Here is a 19,946-nt window from a genome sequence, read left to right on the forward strand (position 1 = left end):
AAAATCATAGTGCCAATTATTTATTTTTATGTTTCTTTTCACTGTAGTATTGCTAAATATATACTTAATTTGATTTCTACACTTTTTCAACATTGATAAACTTGTCCAGTTTATCTTATTAGCTTCACTTAATGTTTGCCCCCAAAAATACTTGATATTTTAATTTATGTGTCAAATATAGATCACAAAAGAATCGCTCTGGGAAATGAAGAAGGGTTATTTGTTGTCCACGTTACCATAGATGGTAAGGAGAGTATTTACTGTTCTTGAATAACTTTAAACTCTAATAGTAATAATATCAGGTTCTTCTCTTCTTTTCTGTAAAAGAAATTTTCCACATCTGGTTCGATGTGTTTTCAAGTCAACTGATGACTTTTCTCCTTTCAGAGATCCATAATCTTCCAGAGTCCAAATATCTTTTTAAAAAAATTTTTATTGGAGTATAGTTGATTTACAATGTTGTGTTAGTTTCAGGTGTACAGCAAAGTGATTCAGTTATACATATACATGTACTCATTCTTTTTCAGATTCTTTACCCATATAGGTTATTACAGAAGATTGAGTAGAGCTCCCTGTGCTATACAGTAGGTCCTTCTTGGTTATCTATTTTATATATAGTAGTGTGTCCAAATATCTTCACAAGTGATTTTATCTAATAAGTGCGCTGTAAGAACTTAGTTTACCGTCTTCAAGTTGGTGCATGAAAGGAAACACTTCTGCTTGAATCCCCCTCCCCCACTAGTACATTGACACCACAAAGAGTAACAACATAAAGTGAATACTTCTCAGATAAGACCGCAGAGTTCTCTGTTTCTGTTTTTGTTTTGTTTGTTTTTGTTTGGCTCTCATGGTTGTTTGAGGGAGAAATGGGGGAGTAGATGAAATGAAGAGGAGTCATTGTTATATAGATGTTCTCTTGAATGTCTTGCACTCTAATGATAAGTTAGTTAAAGGAGAACCTGCATTTGAAGGGCATTAGCTATTCTCCATTGAAGGCTTCCCATGCTGTGTGGGTGACTCAGTCCTGGTGAGGAGACCCATGAAAGGTCCACCAGGTGCCAGCATAAGAGCAGGGACTTGTCTCTCTTTGTTCAGCACTGTATCCTATGCACTTAAACAGTGCCTGGCACATAGTAGTCAATCAACAAATATTTGTGTAATAAAGGAATCAATTTAGTGCCAGAAGAAAAAGGACAGTTTTGTTCCCTAAAGAAGCAGTATCTTGGGAATTCCCTGGTGGTCCAGTGGTTAGGACTCGGCACTTTCATTGCCGGGGCCCTGGATTTGATCCCTGTTCAGATCTAGATCCTGCAAGCTGCATGGCAAGGCCAAAAAAAAAAAAAAGAAGAAGCAGTATATTTCCACTTGTCAGACATTGAGGGTGTTCGCCTTGCTGTCTGGAATCTCAGGACTGAATTTAGTGCTTTATTATGCTAATTTTATGTTTAAGGTAATTATGTTATCTATGGAATAATTATCTTTTTTTTTTTAACATATATAATTTTTGATCTCTTATCCTCTTCCTATCCCTTTTTGGTCCTTCTCAAACCTACCCTTTGCGTTTATGTCTGTGATTTTATTAGAACCTGATTTAAATCCATTGGAGTAAAAATCGGAAAGAATTTTAAAATAGGAAAACATTCTTCTGCACAGCAAAGGAAACCATCAACAAAAGGAAAAGGCAACCTATCGAATGGGAAAAAATATTTGCAAATCATAGCTGATAAGGGGTTAATATCCAAAATATATAAAAACTCATAAAACTCAATAGCAAAAAACCTAAGCAATCTGATTAAAAGATGGACAGAGGATCTGAATAGATATTTTCCCAAAGAAGACATACAGATAGCCAACAGATACATGAAAGGTGCTCAAGATCACTAGGGGAATGCAAATCAAAGCCACAATAAGATATCACCTCATACCTGTTAGGATAGCTATTATTAAAAAGCCAAGAAATAATGTGTTGGTGAGGATGTGGAGAAAAGAGAACGCTTGTTCACTGTTGATGGGAATGTATATTGTTGCGGCCACATGGAAAACAGTATTGAAGTTCCTCAAAAATTAAAAATAGAGCTACCATGTGATCCAGCAATTCCACTTATGGACATTTATTCGAATAAAACAAAAACACTAACTTGAAAAGATATCGCACCTCCATGTTCCTTGCAGCATTATTTGCAATAGTCAAGATATGGAAACAACCTAAGTGTCTACCAATGGATGAATGGGTAAAGATGTGAGATATATATACATACATACATATATATATTATATATAAAATATATATATAATATATATATATATATATATATAATTCAGCCATAAAAAAGAAAGAAATCTTCCCATTTATGACAACATGAATGGACTTCGAGGTTGTTACTCTAAGTGAAAGAAGTCAGACAGAGAAAGACAAATACCATATGATCTCACTTATATGTGGAATCTAAACAAACATGTTCATAGATACAGAAAACAATCTGTGGTTGCCAGAGGTGGGGGTAATGGGCAAAATGGGTGAAGGGGTTTTAAAGGTATAAACTTCCAATCATAAAATAAATAAGTCCTTGGTATGTCATGTACAGCAACATGATCATAGTTAATAATACTATATTGTGTATTTGAAAGTTGCTAAGAGAATAGATCTTAAAATTTTTTATTACAAGAAAAAATTGTAATTATCTACAGTGTTGGATGTTAACTAGATTTATTGTGGTAACAATTTCTCAATACACACAAATATTGAATCATTATGTTGTACACCTGAAGCTAGTATAATGTTATATGTCAAATATACCTCAATAAAGAAAATAAAAAAATAAGAAAACATTGCTATTTGAAGGTGACTTGCTGTTCTATTTGTAGAGAAATTACTCAAGTTGATGACACTAAGAAGATTTATCAGATCATTTTTATTGGGAAAAATTTCTTAGTTGCTTATGAGTAAAATTTGGAGAACAGTTGAAATAAGTAAACAGAAGTTATTATGAATTTTAAAATGACTTACAAATATGCTTATTTGTGTAGAAATTATTCGCATTGGCTACATGAAGAAGATTCACCAGATTGAGCTTATCCCCCATGGCCAGATGGTTGCAGTGATCTCAGGACGAAGTCACCATGTGCAGCTGTTTCCCATGTCAGCTTTGGATGGACGAAAGACTGATATTCACAAGCTGGCAGAAACCAAAGGGTGCCAGACCGTGACTTCTGGAACAGTGTGCCAAGGGGCCCATACATGCCTCTGTGTGGCTAGGAAAAGCCAAATCTTCTGTTACAAGCTGTTTCAGAGCAAGAAAATTTCTCACAGAAAATTTAAAGAGCTCCAAATCCCAACCAATGTCCAGTGGATGGGCATCTTCAGCGAACAGCTCTGTGTAGGATTCCAATCAGGATTCCTGAGATACCCCTTGAGGAGAGAAAGAATTCCATACAGGATGCTGCACTCCCATGACCCTACACTGTCATTTATTGCACATCAACCAGTGGATGCTCTCTGTGCAATTGAGATCTCTAGTATTGAGTATCTGTTATGTTTTAAGAGCATTGGAATTTACACTGACAGCAGGGGCCTCAGATCTAGGCCAGCTGAACTGATGTGGCCAGCAACTCCAAGTTATTGCTGTAAGGCTATCTTACAATTTATTTCCTTGTCTCTCTGTACATTTCCAACCTTGTTATTACAATTCTATATCGTATGACTAAATATTGTTAATGACGGTTTTATTTTTGAAAACTACATCACTGAAGAATTTTCCTAAGTTGTCTATGTCTTTTTAAGTAGAATAGCTCTAAAGAAGTTATATCTAAGTCATACATGTGAAATAACTTAGCCTTTAATTTATACTATATTCATAGGATAATTTACCTTGAATATATTCTTAATCCAGGTTGTTGCTTTTTGTAAGCTCCTAAGTAGATATTTTCATGGTCACTGAAAACCACATAAGCATTAATTAACCATAAGAAATAGTTACTAAGTAGATTACTTTTTGCCTTTTAGATTTAGCTTATGTAAAGTCTACATAGAATGTTCCTAAATACTTTTAGCCTATTTGATATTTCATTGATGCAGGCCATCATTTTATAAATTTACTATAGCATTTTTTATTCACTTAGAGAATAGTAATTGAGCACTTAATATGAACTTACTATGCTAAAAGTTAAGGGCACAATATTAAACATGGTGAAATAGTCTGTATCTTTATTGAGATTATAATCATGATATGAGATCAATAATTAAGCAAGTGCTGTGATAGGGGAGTACAGTATTCTACAGGAGCACGTAGGAGGGACACAATCTAAACTGGTGAGTCTGGAAAGGCCAGCTAAAAAAGCAAGAAGCGTTTTTTTCTTTCAGCACTTAAAAAGTGTCATTCTAGTTTCTTCTGGTATCCATTGTTTCCAGTGAGAAATCAACCATTTTTATTGTTGTTCCCTCTGTCTTTTCTATTTGGCAGACATTAAGATTTTCTCATTATCTTTGGTTTTCAGCAATTTGACTGTGATGTGCTTACATGTGATTTTCTTTGTATATATTCTGCTGGGGATTTTCAGGACTTTTTGGATCTGAAGATTGCTATCTTTCATTAATTTTGGAAAATTTTTAGGCATTATATTTTCTAAAAATTTTTTTAACCTATTTTCTCTTTTCTGGAGATCCAATTACATGTATATTAGACCTCTTGACTTTGTTCCACAAATCGTTGAGGCTCTGTTTTTTAAAAATCTTTTTTTCCTTCTCTACTTCAGTTTAGATAATTTATATTGATTGTATCTTCAGTTTCACCGATCTTTTACCCCTGGTTTGTCCAGGGATTTTTAGGCATTTCAGGTATTATATTCCTCTGTTCTATAATTTCAAGTATTTTTTTGAAATTTCCATTTCTTTGCTGGATTTCTCCTCTCTGCCAATTTGTTTATATTTTTTCACAGTCTTAAACTATTTATACAATTATTTATAATTATTCCAACATATGGCCTCTATGGGTCTGCTTCTACTGAATGTTTTTTTTTTTTGATTAAAGCTGTTATTTTCCTGCTTTTTTACAAGTCTTATTATTTTTTTATCTTTGCTGGACATTATGAATGCTATGATACAGGGACTCTGGGTTATATTATGTATTTCTCTAGAGAGTGTTGTGTGCTTTGTTCTGACAGACAATTAACCTACTGATGGATCACTTTAGTTTTACTGAGGCTTGGAATTAGACTTTGTTAGGGCGGGCCTATTTTGGTTTTTCTTCTAGTCCTCATGCCCAAAGAATGGCCTTTCTGGGTCTCAACTGAATGCCTAGGGTTTTCACCAATGTCTCTCTACTCTGTCTGGTTCAGAAATCTAATGTCTTTCCAGCACTGTACTACCTATGAAATTTCTGTTCACTCTCAATGCTCTGCGTGAGTCTTGTGGAATCTTGCTCTGTCTGTGTGCAGTTTTGGATTTGGCCAGGAACTTCGAGGGAACAGCTGTGCAGATTTCTGGGACACCTTTCTTTGTGGCTCTTTCCTCTGTGTATTCTGCCTTGCAAATTCCAGACACATTAGAATCTGTTTCCTCTGCCTGGTAAAACTTCAACTCTCTGCTTGGGTTCCATTTTCCTACATAGCAGTTTTGGAGATTTCCGTTAGGCAGAGAAACAGCGGAATGTGGGACCCACCTTATATATTTATCTTCTTTTAGGAATGGCAGTCCTGTGCTGTCTACTAACTAATGCCTAAAAACAGTTATTTCATATGACTTGTCCATTTTTATATTTTTATGTCCATTTTATAATTATTGATGGTGGGAGGGTAATTCCAATAGCAGACAACTCTGTCATAACTGGAAAAGGCCATTGATACTGCATTTTGTGAGGAACTATAATAAGGTCACTGTTTCAGACATGGAGTTCAAGATAAGAGTTCAAGAATTGGGACTGGAGGAGTTCTCATGAGCCAGATCACAGACGCACTGACATGGTTAGAGATGCACTTCAGAAAAATCCCTAGGCTCTAGTGGTGAGGTAAACGATAAACGAGAGATCAGACTGGAGCCCAAGAGACCAACTAGGAGGTCATTGTAGAAATTGTGGATTAAAATTATGTACGGTAGAGACAGTTGGGATAGAGAGGAGACAAGTTGAGGGATATTGAGGAGATATAATTGACAAAACTTTGCTTTACAAAGCTTTGATTAGAAGTGGAAGCTCAGGGACCAGAGAATCAGGATTTCCTAGTTGAGCAAATGAGTGATGCCACTGATATTACTGAGATAATAAAACACGAGGTGGGACAGATTCAGATGGGCAGAGGAGGAAGGAATATGATAACTTAATTTTTTTCTTTTTTGTTGAGTTGTTGAAGTATTTGAAATAAAATCCCAAACATTATTTTCATTCCACCTCTACACACCTTAACATACATCTCTAAAAATATGGTCATTTTCTCATAAAACTATTACCACCTCTGAAGAAATTACCAATGATTCTTTTTTACCATCCAATAGTCCATATTAAAATATTGCTGATTATCATAAAGACATCTCTTTGACAGTGTATTTCTTGGAATCAGAATCCAAAAATGGTCCACACATGGCATGTTGTGGTTAACTCTTAAATATCTTCTAATCCTGAGTGGTTTTCCACACCATTGATTTGCTCTCCTGTAGGATGTTCTACAATCTAGATCTGTCTGTTTCCTCGTGGTGCTTTCTAACTTCTTCCTCTATGTCCTGAATTTCCTACAACTGAAAATGAGCATTAACGGCTTCTAATAAGAGTAATTTCTTACTAGTTTTGTATGTCACACTGAACACATCAGAGCACACAATGTCTGGCCATCCCATTTGTGGTAAAGCTAAAATCAATGACTAGCTTCTGGCATTATCAGCCTGGTTCCTTGGACATGCTGAGCTTGTACTTCCAGTGCGAGAGTAAACAGAGTGAGAGAGAATAGGACATAGGCCAGAGGACCAAGGAACATAAATATTAGAGAGGTGGTCAGAGGGCAAGAAGCCCACAAAGGAAACTGAGAGGGAGAATTGTAGGAGGCAAGTATCGCTGAGCTTTCAAGTAAGACAGAGACTGAAACGTGTCTGTTGGTTTTAGGAATAATTGACGGTTAATGACTTGTAGTGAGAGCAGTTTTAATGGATGGGTTAAGACGCAAGTCAGATTGCCATGGACTGGGTGTCAGTAGGGCTGGGAAGTGGAGGATGTGAAACGTAAATGACACTTTCAAGAGTTGGCCACAGGAAAAAGGAAAGAGAGGCACAACATGAGTGTAGGAAGTGTTGTTAATTATATTGCTGTTGCTTTAATGGGGAGACATATTCATGTTGAGGTGAGTACTTAGGAGCCATAAGAGGTTATTATTAATAAAGTGGAAAGTTCCAAAAATGTTACTGGCTGGAAGTTCTTTCTGCTTTGTTCATTAATTTCACTCCCCAGATATACTTTTCTAATCTTACACCATATTCTTTTTGGGAGTTGACCTGGTTTAGGAGCCACAGATTTTGAAATGTTATGGAATTTCTTTAAAGAGCTGCTGTTAGATGTAGGTGTTAGAAAGATTTTTGTCAGATTTTACATACGTGTTGTACTATATAATTGGACCCATGTGCATCATTTATGTGCCATTTTAATTTATGTTAACCCTGTGTGTCAAAAAAAAGATTTTGATAATTACAATATTATTATGGGATTCTCTTTGGATTCCACTCTGAAGGTGTTTTTATAATGTATTTGGGCGTAGCAGATATAATTAATCATGAATACCATATGATTCCATTTATTTATTTATTTAACATCTTTATTGGAGTATAATTGCTTTACAATGGTGTGTTAGTTTCTGCTTTATAACAAAGTGAATCAGCTATACATATACATATATCCCCATATCTCCTCTCTCTTGCTTCTCCCTTCCACCCTCCCTATCCCACCCCTTTAGGAGGTCAAAAAGCACTGAGCTGATCTCCCTGTGCTATGTGCATGCTTCCCACTAGCTATCTATTTTACATTTGGTAGTGTATATATTTCCATGCCACTCTCTCACTTCGTCCCAGCTTATCCTTCCCCCTCCCCGTGTCCTCAAGTCCAGTCTCTACCTCTGTGTCTTTATTCCTGTCCTGCCCCTAGGTTCTTCAGAACCATTTTTTTTTCTTTTTTAGATTCCATATATATGTGTTAGCATACGGTATTTCTTTTTCTCTTTCTGACTTACTTCACTCTGTATGACAGATCTAGGTCTATCCACCTCAATACAAAAAACTCAATGCCGTTTCTTTTTATGGCTGAGTAATATTCCATTGTATGTATGTGCCACATCTTCTTTATCCATTCATCTGTTGATGGACACTTAGGTTGCTTCCATGTCCTGGCTATTGTAAATAGAGCTGCAATGAACATTGTGGTACATGACTCTTGTTGAATTATGGTTTTCTCAGGGTATATGCCCAGTAGTGGGATTGCTGGGTCATATGGTAGTTCTGTTTTTAGTTTTTTAAGGAACCTCCATACTGTTCTCCACAGTGGCTGTATCAATTTACATTTCCACGAACAGTGCAACAGGGCACCCTTTTCTCCACACCCTCTCTAGCATTTATTGTTTGTAGATTTTTTTGATGATGGCCATTCTGACCGGTGTGAGGTGATACCTCACTGAAGTTTTGATTTGCATTTCTCTAATGATTAGTGATGTTGAGTATCCTTTCATGTGTTTGTTCGCAATTTGTATATCTTCTTTGGAGAAATGCCTATTTAGGTCTTCTGCCCATTTTTGGATTCAGTTGTTCGGTTTTTTTGATATTGAGCTGCATGAGCTGCTTGTAAATTGTGGAGATTAATCTTTTGTCAGTTGCTTCATTTGCAAATATTTTCTCTCATTCTGAGTGTTGTCTTTTCGTCTTGTTTATGTTTTCCTTTGCTGTGCAAAAGCTTTTAAGTTTCATTAGGTCCCATTTGGGTTTTTTTGGTCTTTATTTCCATTTCTCTAGTAGATGGGTCAAAAAGGATCTTGCTGTGATTTATGTCAAAGAGTGTTCTGCCTATGTTTTCCTCTAAGAGTTTTATAGTGTCTGGCCTTACATTTAGGTCTTTAATCCATTTTGAGTTTACTTTTGTGTATGGTGTTAGGGAGTATTCTAATTTCATTCTTTTACATGTAGCTGTCCAGTTTTCCCAGCACCACTTATTGAAGAGGCCATCTTTTCTCCATTGTATATTCTTGTCTCCTCAAGTTTCAGATTGAAGAACTTTTAACAACTTTTTTATAAACTCCTTCAGCTTTTGTTTGTCTGTGAAAATTCTGTCTCTCCAATTCTAAAGGACAAGTTTGCTGGATACAGTATTCTTGGCAGTTTTTTTTTCTTTGCACACTTTGAATATATCATTCCTATCCCTTATGGGCTGCAATATTTTTTGCTGAAAAATCTGTTAATCTTATGAGGATTCCCATGTATTAAACAAGTGGCTTTTCTGTTCTTGCTTTTACGATTCTGTCTTTATCTTCTGAAAATTTCATTATAGTGTGTCTATGTGTAGATCTCTTTGGATTAATCTTCTTTGGAAGTTTTTGGGCTTCCTCGATCTGGGTATCTCTTTCTTTCCCCACATTAGGGAAGTTTTTAGCATTATTTCTTTGAATATGCTTTCTGCCCTTTCTTTCCTTCTCTTTCTTGAAGACCTGTAACGCATATATTGATCCACTTACTGGTGTCCCTTATGTGATCTTCACATTTTTCTGTTCTTCTTTCTTTTTGCTCTTTTGATTAGATGACTTCCACTGCCTTGTCTGATTCTTTCTTCCATTTGGCCTAGTCTGCTTGTGAAGCCCTGTATTGAATTTTTCGGTTCATTTATTCTTGAAATCTATGATTTCTGTTTCGTACTTCTTAATATTTTCTGTCTCTTTGTTGAAACTCACACTTTGTTCATGCTTTATTCTCCTGACGTCAGTAAGCATCTTTATTACGATTATTTTGAACTCCCTGTTGGGTAATTCACTTATATCCACTTCGTTAAGGTCAGCTCCTAGAGATCTGTTTATTTGTTTGAAACATCCCCGTTTCTTTACTTTCTTTGACTCTCTGTGTTGGTTTTTGTATAAAACAGCCACTTTTCCCAGTTTTGACAGATTGGCCTTGTGTAGGATATGAACCTCCTTAATCAGCCTGGCCTGGTTGTTGAAATCATTGTCTTTGTTCTTAGTGACTTTCAGTAGTTGAGGGTGTTCCAAGACCCATCAGTGTCCTCAAAGATGTGGTTAATGCTCATATGCCTGTGTAGGCTTCTGGACAACTGCCAGTTGCCTGCTGCTTTAACTCCCTGATGCAGGTGAATTGGAAGCCCAATTATCAGGCAGGAGTTGGAAAAGTCAGAATATGACATATGCCGGGTAGCCCCTATGAAGAAGAATCCAGAGCTGGAAGAGTTTTTTCTTCCTCACTCTGTGCTGAGCCAAGGGAAATAGTTGCTCTGAATGCTTCTCTGTCCAAGTAAAACAGCCTTTGTTTTTAGTGGTCCCAGGGACTCATGAAGGCTGAGCCCTTTCAGCTCCCAGAGCTAGGTGAATTGGGGGCTAGTCCCTTAGGTGGCAGTTGAAAACTGGTGTGCTAGAGGTGTGGACAAGCTCCTTTCAGGAGAGAAGATAAAAATTTGGTCTTACTTGGAGCTGGGAGAGATAGCAGGGGACATGTCCACCAGGTTTACCAGGCTCACAAAAGGATCCCAGTGAGCTTCCACATGCTGACTAACTGGAAGCCAGAACCACAGGCAGCAGCTAGGAAAATATACAACTTCCTTCCAGGGAGAAACTGGGAGATGGGCATTATTTTGTCATCTCCCTCCATGCTGGGTCTGGGTGTATAGCTACAGGGAATCCTCATGCATCCATTTAAAAACTGCTTCTTTGTTTGCTATAGTACTGTGGTGCTCAGGAATGCAAGCCCAGTTGACTTTCAGAGGCAGGTTATTTTGGGGTCCATCCCTCAGGTGGCAGTTTTAAAAGTCAGGGTTCTAAATGTGTAGACAAGCTCCCTCCAGGGACATGCAGGAGATTTGGCTTTATTGTTGAAGGAAGCTGGGGGGAGAGAGCAGGGTAAGTACCCACTGGCTCTTTGGGGCTCTAGGCAGGATTCCAGTCAGCTGAAATGCAAGCTGATTAGAAGCTGGGCCCTCAGACAGTAGCTGGGAAAGTATGTAGTCCAACACCCTCCAGGAAGAAATTGGGAGATAAGCATTTGTGTGTGTTCCCTCTGCTCTGAGCTTGGGGAGATAGCCAGAGGGAGTGCTCAAGCACCTTGTAAAAACTGCTTATTTGTTTGCTCTAATACCATGGGACTTGTGAAGGGAAGCCCGTTTGGCTCTCAGAGCTAGATGATTTGGGGGCCCATCCCTCAGGCGGCAGCCTTAAAATTTGGGACATTAGAAATGTGGTGCAAACAGTGCGCTAATTGGGAAGAGGCTAGGAGTTGGTGGTTTCAGAAAGATTATAAGGCGCTGTTCTTGGGTGGGGTTTATAGTAAGAGTGTGTCTCATCCTTTCCTACACATTTCCTTGTGGGTATTTTCTCAGTTTCCCAATGTGTAGGAGTCACTAAAGTTAGTTTCTTGATATCTTTCAGAGGGAATTGATCCGTGTGTAGCTGTATATTCAGTGCATCCATGGAAGGAGGGAAATTCAGGAGTCTCTTCTGTGTCCATCTTGAGGTACCTGTTGATCTTTTCTAATAACCGACTCCTGGTTTCATTGACTTTCCATATTGTTTTTCTGTTTTGTTTATGTATGCTGTAATATTTATTCTTTTTCCCACCTGCTGGCCTTGGGTTAAGTTTTTTCTACTTCCTTAAGGAAGATGTTCGATTGTGGATATGAGATCTTTATTCTTTTTTAAATGTAAGCCTTTACAGGTATAAATTTCCCTCTCATCACTGCTTGTGCTCCATCCCGTAAGTTTTGGTATTTTGTATTTTTTTTCTTTGGTCTCAAGGTATTTTGTAGTTTCTCTTGTAATTTCTTCCTCGACCCATTGGTTGTTTAAAAGCGTGCTGTTTAATTTCCACATGTTTGTGAATTTTCGTTTCCCTTGTGTTACTGATTTCCACTTTTATTCCGTTGTGATAGAAAAAGATTCATTGTGTGATTGCAATAGTTTTAATTTTTATTAAGAATTGTTTTGTGGCCTAACATATGGCCTATTCTGGAAATGTTACATGTACACTTGAGAAAAATCTATAATTTACTGTCTTTGGGTAGAGAGCTGTGTATATATGTGTCTGTTAGGTCCATTTGGTTGATACTGTTGTTTAAGTCTTCTGTTTCCTTCCTGATCTTCTGTGTGGTTGTTCTCTCCCATTTCTGAATGAAGGCTATCAAAGTCTCCAACTCTTACTGTTTCTCCCTTCCATCAATGTTTGTTTCATCTGTTAAGGAGCTCTGTGTTTTAGTGTGGGTCTATTTGATTTCACCCTACAGTTCGTTTAACTTGTATTTTTATATCCAAGTATTTCACAGCTTGGGAAGTTTTTGTCCATTATTCCTTCAGACGAGGTTTCCGCTGTTTTCTCACTCTTTTTTCTTCCTGGATTCCCATAATGTCTTCTTTTTTGGATTCCCATAATTCCATTAGGGTCTGTTCACGTTTCTTCATTCATTTTCCTTTTTGCTCTGAGAACTAATAATTTCAAGTGATTTGTCTTCAACTTTGCTGATGCCTTCCTCTGCCTGTTGCAGTCTGCTTTTGAACCCCTCTTGTGAAATATTCAATTTACACTTTTAGCTCCACATTTGCTTTTTTAAAATAAATTGTCTCTTTGTTGATATTCTCACTTTGTTGATATATCACCTTCCTGACTTCCTAGGCAGTTGTTTTCAAGAGTTCATCTAGCAACTCTGAAGCCTGTGTTTCTTTTTTTTTTTAAATTAATTTATTTATTTATGGCTGTGGTGGGTCTTCGTTTCTGTGCGAGGGCTTTCTCTAGTTGTGGCAAGTGGGGACCACTCTTCATCGCGGTGCGCGGGCCTCTCACTGTCGCGGCCTCTCCTGTCGCGGAGCACAGGCTCCAGACGCGCAGGCTCAGTAATTGTGGCTCACGGGCCCAGCTGTTCTGCGGCATGTGGGATCTTCCCAGACCAGGGCTCGAACCCGTGTCCCCTGCATTAGCAGGCAGATTCTCAACCACTGCGCCACCATGGAAGCCCCTGAAGCCTGTGTTTCTTTAGTGTCACTTTCTAGAGATTTATTATGTTCCTTTGAATGGGCCACATTTCCCTGTTTTTTCTGTATTTTGTGAGTTTTTGTCAAAAATTGCATATTGAAAAAAACAGCCACCTCTCCCAGCCTTGTAGACTGGATACTTGCAGAGGAAAACCTTCACTAATCAGCCTGGTGTAAAGACTTAAGGTCTTCTCAGATCTTTTATGAGGATGTGCCTTCACTGGGCCTGTGTGTAAAGCCCAGCTTCAAGCCCCTAATTCTGCCACACACACAGCTGTTTTTAATTGTTTCATTTCTCCAAGAGCCTCACCCCTGGCTTCTTGGCCCTTAAATGTTCTGTTGTATTCCTCTGTCAATAATCTCTGCCCTCCAGGTGTGTGCAGGTCTACAGTTGCCATGAAGTTTTCATGGGCCATTGAATCCATCATTGCTTTCACAGCCACCAATCTGATATACAAAATATTCCACTATTCCTATCTCAGCTCTGAGTCATGTGAGACAGAAATCAGACTCTCAGACATTGCCTGGCATGCCACACATTGCAATCAAGTTGCACTCTTTTACTTTTCTCCCAATGGAGGACCAGTAATTGGGCAGCTTTCACTCTACTGCACCATATTGAGCCAGGAATGGGTTAGGATAAGAGTGAGCAAAAATGTCACGAAATTTGCTCTCATTTTGAGAGTGACTCTTTCTTTACTGGGCATTCACTTTGTTGCTTCAGATTACTGGCTGGTTTCTAGAGCTCCCACAAAGCTATTTGTATTCTATTGTTTAGTTCAGAGTTTTCATGGGGTTACATACCTGGAGCTTCCTATTCTGCCATCTTACCTATATCACTGCTGTCCTTCATTTTTGGAAGATGGTTTTACCAGATATAGAATTCTTGGTTAACAGTGTTTTTCTTTCAACACGTGAATATGAAATCCACCAGCCTTCTCCCTTGACGCTTTCAAAATTCTCTTTGTTGTTAGTTTTTGCAATTTTAATATAGTGTTTTTGTGTAGATCTCCTGTTGGAGTTCATTGAGTTTCTTGGATATGTACTTTCATGTATTTTATCATATTTGAGGAGTTTGGGACAATTATCTCTTCAAATATTTTCCCTGACTTTCTATCCCTTTCTCTCCATGTGGGATTCCTATTATGGATATGTTGTCATACTTGATGATGTCTTGTAGGTCTTTTACGTTCTGCTCGTTATTCTTCACTCTTTCCTCTTTCCACCCCTCAGAGTGGATAGTCTCAATCAGTTCTTCTTCAAATGTGCCAATTCTTTATTCTGCCTGCTTAAATCTGCTAATGAATCCCCCTAATGACTTTCTTATTTCAGTTGTGGCACTTTTCAACTCTAGAATATATATTTGATTCCTTTTTGTAATTTCTTTCTCTTTATTAGTATTCATCGCTTGGTGAGGCACCATTTTCCTGATTTCCTTTAGTTCTTTGTCCAAAATTTCATTTAGTTCTATGGGAATATTTAAGAGAGTGATTTAAAGTCTTTTTATGCCTGGACAATGTGTATATGTGTATGTCCACATTGTGTGGACAATGTGTATGTATATATACACACACACACAGACACATATATATAAATATATATATATATGTATATATACATTTTTTTCCTCATTCATGGATCATACTTTGTTGTTTATTTTCATACCTCATAACTCTTTGTTGAAAATTTATATGTTAAATAACATAAAGTAGAAATTCCGGAAATCAGATTCTCCCTTCCCATCAGGATTTTCTGTTACAGCTGTTTGTTGCTGTTGGTGGTGGTGATGGTGGTGGTGGTGGTATTGCTCCTGTTTGTTGAAATCTAGATTGCATTTGGGAAGATGTAATGGTTGTTACAGGTTGGAAGGAAGCTTTATGATATGAGAAGCCTATACCATTTTTTTGTGACTTTATTTTAAATTAATATAAAATGGTGTTGGTTTTTTTTGGATGTATTTTTATGTTCCATGCTACTAACGTTTAGGATTCAAACATTTGACAAAAGTGTATTTAGGACTTTTCATAAGTATTTGATGGAGAGTATTCAGTGGTGATATTTTGTTTCTTGTATATACATGGGTCTCTTTCTGGGCTCTCTGTTTTGTTCCGTTGGTCTATATGTTTGTATTTAACCCAGTACTATTCTGTTTTAATTACTGTAGCTTGGTAATATGTTTTGAAAGCAGGAAGTGTGATCCCTTGAGCTTTATTCTTCGAAAGATTGTTTTGGCTATTTGGGCTCTTTTGTGGTTCCCTATGAATTTTTGGATTGCTTTTTCTATTTCTGTATTGAACACCATTGGGATTTTAATAGGGACTTCATTGAATCTGTGGACCACTATGGTAGTATGTACATTCTAAAAATAGTAACCATGAACATGGGATGTCTTTCCATATTATCAGTGTCTTCTTTAATTTTCCTCATCATTTTTTACACTTTTCAGTGTACAGGTCTTTCACCTCTAGTTAAGTTTACTTCTAAGTATTGTATTCTTTGTACTGAAGTTGATAATGGGTTTGTTTTCTTAATTTACTTTTCAGATTTTCAGTAATCTTAGTTGTAATTTTTTCCCTTTCATTACTTTAAATATGTCCTGCCACTCTCTTCTGGCTTGCAGAGTTTCTGCTGAAAGATCAGCTGTTAACCTTATGGGGATTCCCTTGTATGTTATTTGTTGCTTTTCCCTTGCTGCTTTTAATATATTTTCTTTGTATTTAGTTTTTGTTAGTTTGATTAATACGTGTCTCAGCATGTTTCTCCTTGGGTTTATCCTGTATGGGACTCTCTGCACTTCCTTGCCTTGATTGACTCTTTCCTTTCCCATGTTAGGGAAGTTTTCAACTATCATCTCTTCAAATATTTTCTTCTGAAAATATTTCTTTTTCTTTTTCTCTTCTTTTTCTGGGACCTTTATAATTCGAATGTTGGTGCGTTTAATGTTGTCCCAGAGCTCTCTGAGACTATCCGCAATTCTTTTTATTCTTTTTTTTTTATTCTGCTCTGTGACAGATATTTCTACTATTTTATCTTCCAGGTCACTTATCCGTTCTTCTGCCTCAGTTATTCTGGTATTGATTCCTTCTAGAGAATTTTTAATTTCATTTATTGTGTTGTTCATCATTGTTTGCTCCTGAGTTCTTCTAGGTTCTTGTTAAACGTTTCTTGTATTTTCTCTATTCTATTTCCAAGATTTTGGATATCTTTACTATCATTACTCTGAATTGTTTTTCAGTTACACTGCCTATATCCTCTTCATTTTGTACTTTACTCTTTCATCTCCTGCATATTTCTCTGTCTTCTCATTTTGTTTAACTTACTGTGTTTAGGGTCTCCTTTTCACGGGCTGTAGATTCGTAGTTCCCATTGTTTTTGATGTCTGCCCCTAGTGGCTAAGGTTGGTTCAGTGGGTTGTGTAGGTTTCCTGGTGGAGGGGACTGGTGCCTGTGTTCTGGTGGATAAGGCTGGATCTTGTCTTTCTGGTGGGCAGGGCCACGTCTGGTGGTGTTTTGGGGTGTCTGTGAACTCAGTATGATTTTAGGCAGCCTCTTTCCTAATGGGTGGGGTTGTGTTCCTGTCTTGCTAGTTGTTTGGCATGGGGCGTCCAGCACTTGAGCTTGCCGGCCATTGGGTGGAGCTGGGTCTTAGAATTGAGACAGAAGCTCTGGGAGAGCTCTCGCTGATTTATATTACGTGGGTCTGGGAGGCCTCGGGTGGAGCAATGTCCTGAAATCGGCTCTCCCACCTCGGAGGCTTAGGCCTGACACCAGGCAGGAGCACCAAGACCCTGTCAGCCACATGGCTCAGAAGGAAAGGGAGAAAAAAAGAAAGAAAAAATAAATAAAATTAAGTAATTAAAATAAAAAATATATAAAAAGAATAAGAGAGCACCTGAATCAATAAACAAATCCACCAATGATAACAAGCGCTAAAAACTAAACTAAGATAAATATAAAAATCAGAAACAAATCAGTCGCAGACAGCAAAACCCAAGTGTACAGTTGCTTCCAAAGTCCACCTCATCAATTTGGGACAATTTGTTGTCTATTCAGGTATACCACAAATGCAGGGTACATCAAGTTGATTGTGGGCATTTAATCTGGTGCTCCTGAGGCTGCATGGAGAAATTTCCCTTTCTCTTCTTTGTTTGCACAGCTCCTGGGGTTCAGCTTTGGTTTTGGTCCCATCTCCGCATGTAGATCACCCTCAGGCATCTGTTCCCCACCCAGACAGGAGGGGTTAAAGCAGCGGCTGATTAGGCCACTCTTGCTCACTCAGGCTGGTGGGAAGGAGGGGTATGGTAGTCATAACTGGAATGTGGGGTGAGCCTCTGGTAGCAGAGGCTGGCATGACATTGTAATAACCTGAGGCATGCCGTGTGTTCTCCCAGGGAAGTTGTCCATGGATCAAGGGACTTTGGCAGTGGTGGGCTCCACAGGCTCTCAGGGTTGGGGGCGTGTGTTGATAGTGACCTGTGCTTGCACATAGGATTCTTGGTGGCAGCAGCATCAGTGTTAGCATTTCATGCCTGTCTCTGGGGTTCGAGCTGATAGCCACAGCTCGCTCCCGTCTCTGGAACTTGCTTAGGCAGTGCTCTGCCTTCTGTGGGCACACAGGGAAGGAACCTCTCTCCTCGTGCACCCCGAAACAATGGTCTCTTGCCTCTTCGGCAGGTCCAGACTTTTTTTCCTGTCTCCCTCCCAGCTAGCGGTGGTGCACCAGCCCCCTTCAGGCTGTGTTCACACAGCCAACCCCAGTCCTCTCCCTGGGATCTGACCTCTGAAGCTGGAGCCTCAGCTCCCAGCCCCCACCTGCCCTGGTGGGTGAGCAGACAAGCCTCTCAGGCTGGTGAGTGCTGGTCAGCACTGATCCACTGTGCGGGAATCTCTCCGCTTTGCCCTCAGCACCTCTGTTGCTGTGCTCTCCTCCGTGGCTCCGAAGTTTCCCCCGCCCATCCCCTGTCTCTGCCAGTGAAGGGGCTTCCTAGTGCGTGGAAACTTTTCCTCCTTCACAGCTCTCTCCCAGAGGTGCAGGTCCCGTCCCTATTCTTTTGTCTCTGTTTTTTCTTTTTTCTTTTGCTCTACCCAGGTATCTGGGGATTTTCTTGCCTTTTGGGAAATCTGAGGTCTTCTGCCAGCGTTCAGTAGATGTTCTGTAGGAGTTGTTCCACATGTAGATGTAGTTTTGATATATTTGTGGGTAGGAAGTTGATCTCCACCTCTTACTCCTCCGCCATCTTGAAGGTCCCCCCCGATCTTGGCTTCTTTGTACAAACAATTTTTTTTCCTCCAGCTGCTTTTAATATTTTATATTTATCACTGGTTTTGATCAATTTGTTTGTGATGTGCCTTAGTGTAGCTTTATGTTTCTTATACTTGAGATCACTAAGCTTCATGGATGTATGGATTTACAGTTTGAAAATCTTTCACTCATTATTTCTTTCAATTTTCTCCCCTACTCCCTCACACTCCTGTAAGAACTCCAATTACATATTTATCTGACCACTTGAAATTGTTGTACCATTTGCTGTTCATTGCTAATTTTTCCTCTGTTTTTTTCCTGTCTTTTCTGTAGAAATGTATAATGTGCTGTTTAATCCCATCCATTTTATTTTTTATATCAAGCATTGTAGTTTTTATCTACATCTAGAAGTTCAATTTGAATCTTTTGTTTTATCTCTCATGCTTGTACTTAACTTTTTGAATCTATGGAATACAGGGATAATGACTGTATGGAATACAGTGCTAATGACTGTATTAATACCCTTCTAACACCTGTGTCAGATTAGCAACAATTTAAAAAAAAATTTTTTTCCAGACATGCCATGTGGCTTGTGGGATTTTAGTTCCTGACCAGGGATCGAACCCAGGTCCTCCGCAGGGAGAGCATGGAGTCCCAACAACTGGTCTACCAGGGAATTCCCAGATTAGCAACAGTTTTAACTGATTTATTTTGTTCCTCATGGGTCCCATTTTCTTGTTAAATCTGGTCATTTTTAATTGGATTCCAGACTTGCTGGGTGGTGGATATTTTGTAGACATATAAATATTCTTGAGCTTGGTTCTGAGATGTATTTCTGTCATTTGTAACCTGTTTGATCTTTTTGTGTTTTGCCATTAAGATTCGTTAAGTGAGATGAGAGGAAGGCTCATCTTTGGTCTATCTTATACTGAACCAAGGGCCAGCCATGACCAAGCACCTCCACCTAAGGGAGCAGCACCAATTTCGTCAGGACTTTCTGCCAGGTAGGGACATACTCCCTTGCTCTCTTGCTGTGACTCCATCTAATAGGCTCCCCACACCAACCCTGAACACAAACCCAAGAGCAGAGTAGAGGGATTTTTATTTCTTTTTCCCTGCTGTCAATCCGGCATCTGGAAGAACAGGTGTCACACGACAGGTTATAAGAATTACAAAGAATCAATAATAAATACACAGAAAAGATATTTTATATATATTATGTATATAGTATATGATTATATATACTTTATCTCTATTATTAATCTTTATGTTAAAGTCTATTATGACTTATTTAATATAGCTCCACCAGACTTTTTGTGCTCATTATGTTTAATTCATTATAAGGTGTATAGGTTTGCTAGGTCTGCCATAACAACAAAGTGTAGACTGGGTGTTTAAGCAAGAGAAATGTATTTTCTTACAGTTTGAGAGGCTAGAAGTTCATAATCAAGGTGTCAGTAAATTGGTTTCTTCTGTGGCATCTCTGCTTGGCTTGCAGATGGTCTCAAGCCAAG

General features: G+C 38.4%; 1 protein-coding gene across 1 annotated transcript in view; it reads left to right on the forward strand.

Annotated features, from left to right (window-relative positions):
• Window positions 1-19,946, forward strand: part of LOC130708395 (serine/threonine-protein kinase MRCK alpha-like) — a 76,132-nt gene that overhangs the window by 13,072 nt on the left and 43,114 nt on the right. The window contains exons 6-8 of the mRNA XM_057548331.1: window positions 182-244; window positions 3,028-3,624; window positions 19,313-19,436. Coding sequence (XP_057404314.1) covers window positions 182-244; window positions 3,028-3,624; window positions 19,313-19,436 — 784 coding nt within the window. The remainder of the gene's footprint in view (window positions 1-181; window positions 245-3,027; window positions 3,625-19,312; window positions 19,437-19,946) is intronic.

This window comes from Balaenoptera acutorostrata, chromosome 6 (assembly GCF_949987535.1).
Source record: "Balaenoptera acutorostrata chromosome 6, mBalAcu1.1, whole genome shotgun sequence".
Lineage (NCBI taxonomy): Eukaryota > Metazoa > Chordata > Mammalia > Artiodactyla > Balaenopteridae > Balaenoptera > Balaenoptera acutorostrata.